This window comes from Penaeus monodon, chromosome 10, assembly GCF_015228065.2.
Source record: "Penaeus monodon isolate SGIC_2016 chromosome 10, NSTDA_Pmon_1, whole genome shotgun sequence".
Lineage (NCBI taxonomy): Eukaryota > Metazoa > Arthropoda > Malacostraca > Decapoda > Penaeidae > Penaeus > Penaeus monodon.
In genome coordinates this window covers 48,954,941-48,965,684 of record NC_051395.1, presented here as the reverse complement: position 1 = coordinate 48,965,684, position 10,744 = coordinate 48,954,941, and the positions used below count along the sequence as shown (strand labels likewise).

General features: G+C 34.7%; 2 protein-coding genes across 2 annotated transcripts in view; both read left to right on the top strand.

The window, feature by feature from the left end:
- Nucleotides 1-429: 429 nt before the first annotated feature.
- LOC119578111 (FAD-linked sulfhydryl oxidase ALR-like) lies at nucleotides 430-7,477 on the top strand. The gene is given in 5 exon segments (XM_037925840.1): nucleotides 430-620; nucleotides 4,615-4,656; nucleotides 4,658-4,757; nucleotides 5,732-5,924; nucleotides 6,807-7,477. Coding segments are annotated over 5 exon segments (630 nt in total). The 5' UTR covers nucleotides 430-488; the 3' UTR covers nucleotides 6,970-7,477.
- Nucleotides 7,478-10,717: 3,240 nt separating this feature from the next.
- LOC119578110 (pigment-dispersing hormone type 1-like) overlaps nucleotides 10,718-10,744 on the top strand; it is a 1,126-nt gene continuing 1,099 nt past the window's right edge. The window contains exon 1 of the mRNA XM_037925839.1: nucleotides 10,718-10,744. This exon is cut by the window's right edge and continues 85 nt beyond it. The gene's annotated coding sequence lies outside the window, so the exon portion shown is untranslated.

Here is a 10,744-nt window from a genome sequence, read left to right as displayed (position 1 = left end):
TTTTTTTTTATTTTTATTTTTATATTTTTGAAAAAAAAAAGGGGGAAAAAGGGGGGGGGGGGGGAAAAAAAGGGGGGAAAAAAACCTTCCAAATTCCACTTAAATTAAAAAACCCAAAATAGTCTTTTAAAACCTGAAAAAATAATTTTTTCATGTTGTAGTAATGATTTTTACAGCCAGTCAAATAAAATTTAAACCCTTATATTAATTTTTTAAGTTTTTTTCTTAGAAAAACGCATGCGCACAATCAACTTTCGCGAACGCACCTTTAAACACACCTTTATTACACCATCACGATTGTCTATTTAAAATGATTAAAGAAAAAAATGCCCTCAAAGAAATATGTTAAACAATAAGAACAAAAAACTAACTCATTACCATCTCCATTATAAAAAAAATAAGTAAAACAACTTCACGAACATCGACAGAATTATGCAAGTGCCTGGAACGTAAACAAACCACGAGAATCGCTCAGAACCTTCTCAAGTATGGCCGCGCAAGGGAGCGACCCGACGTCCCTCTTCTCTGCCCAGCCTGGCAAGCCGTGTCGGGCGTGTACGGACTTCAGGTCGTGGGTGAAGCAACAAGGAAGCCTGCAAGGGGCTTCTAAGTCTGGTAAGGTATGATGACACGAGGCAGAAACTTGGAAAGCAGCAACCCAGGGTGATGATGCAATACCCCTAGTGAGCTGGTGGTGACCCGGGGTTGGCTTCTCGCCGGGGTAGTGGTGGAGATGTGGGTTTAGATTGGTGGGAAGGACTTGTTTAGCTTGTTACTGTATTATGTGATTAACTCCTCATTTAGCAAGTGTTCAGGTTAAGGGCCCTGTACTGGCTATGCTACTATCTACAGAGGGGTCTAAGTTTTCATGTTTCACTCCACATATATAAGGGTCTGTGTGTTTTTTTTTTTTTAAGTGTACATAGATGTGCAGGTGTGTTAATATTTTAGACAGTGCAGCTTTTTTTAAAACCGAGCAAATGTCATAGAATCCTTCAGTTCCAAAACCCATTAAGAATATTGTGGCTATGCTTACGGTATCATAAGGTGATGTCTATTGAGTATATTTCTGAGAGTTGTGGTTATGCATGTGCAGTGTGAAATTCTTGAACTCTTGCTGTACTGAATCAGTCACTGTATTGTCTAATACAGGGGGCTGCCACCCCAATCCCTGTATTCACATGATAAGAGAGAGCATTAAACAGACTCGGCAGCAGGTGTTCTCGCATGTTGGTCATGTGCTTTACTCTGCTATGGATAGAGCAACAATTGCCAGAACTCCCGTAAAGCTAGTCAAGAAATTGCTTGATTCACTGTGCCTGGATTGTTGATTAGTAATTGTGGTCTTACCTTGACTCAGCTGATATATTTTTATGTATATGTAATTGAAGGTTTATGTTATGCCCATTGTTTTTTTCTTTATCTCTGTGGTTTCCTTAATACTCAGTAAGAGTCACTGCTAGGTCTGCATCTCGCTTATAAACACTGTTTCTCTGTTATGTATATATAGTATGTGTGCAATATTATTGGTTGGAGATGTGCAAATTTTTCAAATAAACTTTAACAAAAGTGTAAAATCGAAGTCTGGTCTGGTCAGAAGCATAAAATTAGTAGATATGATTAAAAGAATGGTTAATCTTTATGATATGGATCCTTAGCTCGGGCAATTTTAAAGGTGACATTTTGAAAGGTTCCATTTTTTTGGTACAAGGACTAATCTGCAGACACAAAAGTAAAGTGACAAATAGAGGAGAAAGATTGCAGAAACTGCTTCTAACAGCCCAAGTCCCCTCGTTCTTCCGAGTTTCAGCTCTATCTTGCTTTGCATACTGAGGTGAAGATAATATTTCTCGGGAGTGTTGGGAGGCAGAATCCCGTCAACAGGGGCGTCACTTAAGGGGGGGTATGGGGGGGGTACCCCCCCAACTCTTGAAAGCCTCTTTTTGCGGGCAAAAACTAGTTCTGCAGGGGAAATTTCTGGTATTTATAATTTATAATTTTTCTCCTAAACAAAATTTTAATATGGGGGGTGGTCCATTCCCGGGCACTTATAAAGAGCTAGTGAACTTTTTTTTTCGGGTTTGCGGGGAAAAATTATTTTTTTAGGGGAAATTTACCCATACCCCCCCCAATCATAAAATGAAGGACGCCCCTGCCGCAAACCCCTCTTTAGGGAAAGGGATAAAAGGGTATCATAGTCCGGGAACTTTAAAATGATAGATTTTGTGAGTGAAGACGGCTTATTTCTGGGGATGTCCATACTTAGTTTTTCCAAAAGGAACTACATTCATTTCCCAAACAAAAGGGATTTTTTTTTTACATTTTGGGTGCACAAACTAGAACTAATCCCCTAATTCATTTACAAACTTTTATTCCCAGTTCAATTTCTGTGACGGGTGTCCCTATTGGGCTCCCAACATCCCAGACAAACATTTTTTACCAATGGGATGCAAAGAGAGAACTGAAACTTGGGCAGTGCCTTAAGCAATCTTTTTCCTTTATTTGTGCTGTTACTTTTCATGTTGGTAGATTATTTCTTGTACCAATGACTGCAATTTTCTTCTTTACAAGAAAAAAATCTTCATTTTCCTGGCTTTTGTGCTCCCTCCTAAAGATTTAAACCTATAAGGAAAACATGATCATACAATGCCTGTATCACTGTCAAGCATTATGTTTGGTAAGTTTTTCTAACAGCACAGTATCACTGATAAATAGTTCTTAGTGATGGAGTGCAATGAATAAGAACTACATTACATTCACGTAGTGCAAATATGTGTCAACAGGTATCCTGCTGTCACTGATTCCATGATATAGATCTTGTGATAATTTTTATCATCAACTTTTGCATAAAACAATTTTGTAATGTGTAGCAGGTAAGATATATTTATCATTTCTCACATATATACACAGTAGTACATGGAGTCTATACCTTGAAGCAGGGGCATCATTTGGAGGGGGCTTGGGGGACTGTAGTCTCTGTAGAGTGCGTCCTTACTGTAAAGATTTACGATCTTAACATTTTTCGTCAGTGACAAAGTTCACGAAAACAATTTTAAAAAACTGACAAAACCCTTTTATTTAAAATGATCACACCCTGTATTTGTTGTAGATTATGGATTCCCTGATGATGATTTAATAGCACATAAGGTGCCCGTTCAAGCTCTGACCTACCAGAATATTTGTGATGATTTGTTGGCCTTTGCTGAAGCACCAGAAGTGCATTGACCTTGATGATACTACTACTAAGTGTCTTTATTTTGTAACTTCTTTATTTTTAAAATGTGACAACTATGTAACTGAAGAAAAGTATCTTTGGTTTGATAAATCAGATAATGCCATTTATTATTTACCTTGTGCTATATCCCAGTCATGCTTGGATATGCTGGATGAAATCCTATCACATTGTACCTCTAACACTGAGATGATGTCTCTGTGTCATGTAGAGTTGAGCCTCTGTTCTAAGTTGAGCACTTGTTTGGCCTTGGCTGCATTTGTTAAGGAGAAATAGCCCCTCCAAAGTGAGCTTAAAGCCTATTTCTAGCCTCATTACCTTAAAAAATCATGCATCCTGACACATTTTTTGGTATTGCATTAGGGGCTCCATTGTGATTTGGATATGCTTGTCAGAAACCTAAATTACCTAAAATGGCAAATTTGGTAGTTCATGATACACACACTCACCAAGACTCGAACACAACAAACATGATTGTGGACTATCCCGTCAGGTTGTCTCTTGGTGTCATGCTAACACAGACCCCCAAAATCCTCCTGTTTTCCCTGATCCATAGGCAGATGGAACAGGGTATTCCTACACATCACAAACAATAACATAACAGACACTTTGAAAAAACAAGAGAGAATTGAATATTTTTAGTATCCCTACACAGATATCAGCATTTCATTGTTGTTTAGAGGGTGTCTAGTTTTATAAGCCAGATGAAATGGATTTTATTTATTTATATGTTAACCCTTTCCTGACGGGTAGTATTCATAGTGGCCCGGGCCCCGCTGCCGGGAGCTTATATTGTCGCCCTAGCATGCGCGACCACTCATGCCAAATACCAGCATCCCATGCCGTTTCTTCGTAATACTATGAAGATGTTGTATTTTCAGTTTTCATTATTTTTTAAAGTCTCTACTAGCCAAACTTCCTGATAAATCAAGACTGAAGGGTATTTTTGTTGTTACATAGACTCCACAGTCTGAATAAAATAAGCAGTGTATGGCATCATGGAGGTGAAATCGTCGGTTTGTTGCATTTTTTTTTTTTTTGCATAGTAGAAATGATAGTGTTAAAAATGACTTAATCACACTTTCACTGGCAGAAAAATATTATTTTGCCATGATTGCAACAAAAAATAACTCATGTCATCCCCATACATCCACCATAGCATGTACATACATGCCCCCGGCAGATAGTCCCGCCATGCCATGGCATGTGCGTACATGCCATCCGTCAGGAATGGGTTAATGTATTTATTTTCTGAAAGGTGATGCATATTTTTCTTTCCATATATGTATGCATTAAGTTTGTCTCTGTTTTTCTTTTACTTTCATATTTTGAGTGTGTCCAGTTAAAAAAAAGTTTTCATGTTTGTCCTTGAATTTTTTCAGGAGGGAGAGGAGAAAAACAGTTCATCCCAGAACAGCAAAAACGGATAACACAAATGCGGCTAACTCAGTGTCAGGGTCTACTTCGAACGAAAATGTAAAATCAGCTGCAGTTGACCCAGATGACACGGATGTTCCTCTTACAGGTATATAGTAAGAGCTCTGTATAAGGGGTGAAAGGGGTAAAAGTATGATTATCAATTCATGTAAGCTTTCTGTATCAATATTGCATTTGACTTGTATTTTATAGAAGATGGATTTTGTTTTTTATGCTTATTATTATTAAAAAGATAGATGTGATTTCAGTATTATTTTATTACTGATGTCCTATATGTTCATGGGTAGTAGTTCTATATTTATATTTTATGATTATTGAATATCAGGAAAATCTTTTGCCCAAATTATTAAAACCCTGTAATTGAACAGATGTTTTAGCATAGATTTTTACCTTTGGGAATAAAACTAGTTGAATGCTAGAAACAAATTACTTTTATCAAAACTTTCTTTTATATTATTCATGAAAGTGCATGCCTAGTAAGTCTAACCATGAGGACCAATCTGGCATTGTTATTGCTGCTATTAAGTAAACAGAAAACATTGTGTGTCCGACTTGGTTAATCTTTAACTTGATACTTGATAATAGTATATGCTTAGTTCACTTTTGAGTTGAGCTGAATTACTTTTTTCATGAATATATTTCCTGAATAGTTTATGTTGCCAAATGTAGAAAAGTATAAATGAGATGGAATATGTTCACAAAACTTTCTGATGCTGTGCTGTCATCAGAATTACATTTAATTCAGATCAAGATAAAATACTGACACACAGTTACCTCTTGCTTTGGAAAATAATTATTAATCCTCATTAAAAAAAAATTTCAGTCTTAATTTGGGTAATATAGTTCAGACTCCATTTCTTCTACATAAGCAAGGGAGGCAAAGGGGTGTCAGTACCAATACTAGGGAAAGAAATGAGATTAATTGCTATTTTACCTTCAGTCAGTGTTAGTACTTTAGCACAACATCTATTTTAACATATTTTAGAGTAGGATTATACTTCATCACTTTTTTTATTTTTTAACTTTTGTAGACATTTAGATTGGAATATTTTGTCCTAACAGGGAGTGCTGCCAAATATGGATGTCCTGCAGATAGTTTGTCACTTGGGCGAGGATCCTGGAGACTTTTACACAGCATGGCAGCATACTATCCAGAGAAGCCATCTGCTGACCAACAGAAGGACATGTCCACCTTTATAACAATATTTTCGAAATTCTATCCTTGCCAGCCATGTGCAGAGGATTTTAGAGAATGGTAAGGATACTTCACATTTTAGTGATTTTACATGAGTATAAGTCATGATATGGAGGCTTACATGTTACATGATGTGATGGTCTTTAGTTTTTCATATATCCTGTTTCTTATTTAAGCTTTAATAATGATTGTACAAGAAATGGGCAACAAAAAAAAAAAAAAAAAAAAATTATGTCTGAAAATGAGATGTTTGATATTATTTGAAAAGTTTGTGTTTACATGAAGATCTTTCAATTTTTATGATATACTTGAAAACAGAGTGGCTGGCGAGATTATAACCCATACTCTTTTTTTGTCTGAGTGTATAGCTTTTGTAAAATTCTTAGTTAAAGAAGACCAGAAATGAATATTATAATTTATAACTTGTTATATTTTCTATTTGTTTATCAATATTATTTTTCTATTCCCTTTTGTTCCTTGTCCCCCTTGGTTATCATACCTCTAAATGGAAGATCATGGGTTGTGAGTGTCCAAGGCAAGGCAAATATTACTGCCCAAGACCTTTCCACAAGTCTACTGTTGAATCCTTTACCCCTCCCAATTTAAGGAAATACCCGTACAATTCAAATAATGCATTTAAATTAGTAATTTGAAATTGCCTGTATACAATTTTTGAAAAATTTCTGTTACGGTATTAAAATTTACATTGTAGTCTCTCAATTGGTAGTATTAGTTGGCAAGATTAGTTACATTGTTCTGTTGCAAAACTTCAGAATGTTCAAACTTTGAGAGCTTTCCTGTGAGAGGAGGTTTGTTGCTGATTTTTATTTATCATTATCATCTTTATTTTATTTTGAAATTACGATTGTGGGACAACTGTCCCCTGTGATCCTGTCCAATTGTATATCACTGTACTTCATTCCATTTCTTTCCTTTTCACAGGTTGAAGAAGAACACGCCAGATGTTTCTTCACAAAAAGGACTGTCTCGTTGGTTTTGTGAAGCCCACAATGAAGTTAACAGGAAACTAGAGAAACCATTGTTTGACTGCAGCTTAGTTGATCAGAGATGGCGTGATGGGTGGAAAGATGGATCTTGTGATTAGTTTTTTGTATATTTATTTATAGATTTCTTAGTTGGAAATGTATGACTACACTCTTTTAAGTTGAAAAGATTAGGTGCAATATATTTGTGTATCTGCTGATGTGCTTTGAATATTTATAATATGAAATGTTGAGAGCAATAGCAGTTATGATTCATTCCAGATACATTGAGAATTCAAGTGATGGCTTTTTGAATTGCAAGTTGCTTCGTCACATATTACTTGGATTTCAGGATGGACCCTGTTAGCAGTTTATATTAATTGTGGATTTTTTTTTCTCTTTTGTTTCATCAAGGCTGGATGGTAAATGGTTCACAGATCATCAGTCAAATAAAATTTGGTTATTTACATGCATTGTTAACTGTGGTTTTGTTTATTAATTCTGTTTGCACATAGAATGGAAACAGATGTTCACCAAAAGTCAAATAACCCAGTTAGTGCGGGTGGCAAGACTACAATGCCATGCCCACTGTAATAAAAGATTATCTGTTGTTCCTTACTACATACATGCTGTACAGTCTTGTCACCAATTACTTTAAGCTTTGATGTTAGTTATCTATGTTTATACCATATAAGATATGATTTTTTAAAGCTTTTCTAATTTAGTCATGTTATATGTTTAATCAGATACTCATGAATATTAATGATAATGAAATATCTTATTATAGATTGAAGAAAACAATTTTCTTCAAATTTATAGGTATGTAAATCAGCCGCACTACAAAATGAAGAATGGGAATGAGGTATAAAAGTTGACTCTTAACATGCTGTATTACTATTTAGATGTCATACGAAAAGAATATTTAATTACTATGTATTTAAAATGTAGCATGTGTAATGCCCGAACAATCGATGATATCCGTTTTACATACAGTTTAGCTGTAGTGAATATGTGCTATTAGAATCTGTGTGTAAAGAAACTATCAGTCTAGAGTATCTGTCATGTACTGTTGCACAAGTTTTAACTTTAGTTAAGGAGTCAAATGTTATACATGTTTTTAGTTCCTCTTAGTTGAGCCAAATCGAAGAATAAAATGTTACTTAAACTGTAGAGGTTACACAGGCAAATTATTCCTTTGATCTTTTGAAGTCTTTTTTAGTACTGGATATTGAGTCAGTTGGAGATTTTGTATGTTGTTCTAATTTTGTATGACGTGTGAAAATCAGATCGTAGATGTTAAATATGATGTGATAAATGTAAAATGTTGATAATGAAATTGTTTTCAATGATATTTCTATTGCTAAGTAAAAAGAGAGTGGCACTATTTTTAATTTTTCATATTATAAAACTGTTATATGTGAACAACTTGAAAATTATAAATGAATATTGATTACTCAGTTAGGATTTGTTATCTAGGAAATGTTGTAATCATGTGCCTTAGGGAAAGAGAGAGAAGGGTGTACTTTAACAGGGAATTATTATGTGTCGTTTATAAAATGTTATCATTGTTGATAGCCTGCCTCAAATACATTTTGCAGACATTCTATGATTATCCTTACACAAGGATAATGTTTATTGTTTGTTTGCAAGTACTACTGTGATCAAGATGTATCTGTTCCCGCTTTTCATCACAATGATATTACTTAAACTTGTAATTTGAAATCTCGAAGTTAAGTTTGTCTGCTCATTGACCATATAGACAAATATTTGACAATCGAAATATCACGGTTAAATACAATTAATTCCTTAGGGTATTTGTAAAGCCCCACCCTAATCGTTAGTCATTTGGTAGCTTGCTAATGCTTAATGTTGACGTGCCAACAATTTGCAATCAATGTAAATTTAAATTGAAGTCTTATCGCTTAGAATACGAAACTTCAATATATTATTTTCTCAACTAATATAACTAGGGGATTGATACTAATTAGTCTGTATTTACTGATATCTCAAATCCCGTTTATCATTCTACAAAAAATATGTAATTATATTTATGTATCTCCACCCATTGTTATTTTCTGGGGGTGGCTAGAGAAAACAGGGTAATGTTGATCTACTGGCAGTTCGTCAAAACTATATTTCAGTCGTTTCTCTTCTCTTCTTTTGAATCTGCTGTCTACTTTATAGAGATCGTAATAACTCAGTTTTTAATTATCACAATATGATCTTTATAATGTGTGGATAATTGATATCTGTACTGTCTTTTTTACTTACATTCTGGAAATACAACTGTTTATAATCAATTTTTACCTGAAATCTGTACAAAGTACTACTAACGTTAATTTGTATCTCTTCACATAGATTTGTGGAAAAATTTTCATAAAAAGACATTTTAATTAGCAGTAGCTTTATGTTTGGACTCAAATTGCTTCTCTCTCACTTATAACTATGGCGATGTATAATACATTCACTGATCTTTGTTCTCCAATGTTTCATTTTCTATCTCTTGGATAACTTCTTTACTATGTTCTAAGTTCCATTTTTCTCTCCTCGTCGTCTCAATCTCTCTAAAATCTCATCTTCGTCTCATCTCCTAGTCTCTCTTCTCTCTTCTCTCTCTCTCTCATGATCTTTTCGCGTTTTTCTTTAGTCTTTCTTCTTCTTCTTTCTTCTCTCTTCTCTTCTTCCTTTCTCCATCTCCTTTCTTTCTTGAACTTCTCTCTTTCTCTTTCTCTCCTCTTTCTCTTTCTGCCTTTTTCTTTGTTTTTCTTTCCCTTTCTCTTCCCTCTCGTTCTTCTCTTCTCTCCTGCTCTTCTCTGTCTCTGTCTCTGTCTCACTCTCTGTCTCTCTCCTTTTCCTTTTCCTTTTCCTTCTCTTTTCCTTCTTCTCCTCCTTCTCCTTCTCCTTCTCCTTCTCCTTCTCCATCTCCTCCTTCTCTTTCTTTACCTTCTCCCCTTTCTCTTTCTCCTCCTCTTTCTCTTTGCCTTTTTCTTTGTCTTTGTCTTTCCCTTTGTCTTCCCCTTGTTCTTGCTTTTCTTCCTCTGCCTGTCTCTGTCTCTGTCTCTGTCTGTCTGTCTGTCTGTCTGTCTGTCTGTCTGTCTGTCTGTCTGTCTGTCTGTCTGTCTGTCTCTGTCTCTCTCTCTCTCTCTCTCTCTCTCTCTCTCTCTCTCTCTGGGACTTGTCAAATAAAAAAATCTCTCTCTCCCTTTCCCACTCTTATATATGTTTATATATATATATATATATATATATATATATATATATATATATATATAATATATTATATATATATAATATATATAATTATATATTTTTTTTTTTTTTTTTTTTTTTTTTTTTATTTTTAATTAATTAATTTAATTTATTTTTTATTTACATACAAACACACACATAAATACCTTGTATGTATGCATATGTGCTTGCTTGTGTTTGAGTGTGTTTTTGTCTGTATTATAGACATACATTTACTAAAATTATCATTAAAGAACATGTCTTCAGTTGATTTTGAAATGGCTATCAATGGACTAATCAACCTCATCCTTAATAGATTTTGAAGTGTCTGCTTCATGAAGGTCGTGAACAGAAATCACCATAAAAAATATAGTAACATGGGGCAATGCACGTCCATGACAACAATACAAATATTCGTAACCAAACATTCAAAAGAGAGATAAAAGCTGAAAAAAGGACCGGACACGTTCTTCTTCATAAATAAAAAGAAAACAGAACAATGAAAAGAACGAAAAAAAATCAAACTACCTTCAATAATTCACCGAATTAGAAAATATTTTTTTTTGTTCTTTTCTCATAATCGAATGTGCGTTTTGTTTCGATGCAGTGGTGACAAAGGAGGATCGGGGCGCGCGCGCGTGAGCAAGGACAAACGGAAAGCCAAGGGAA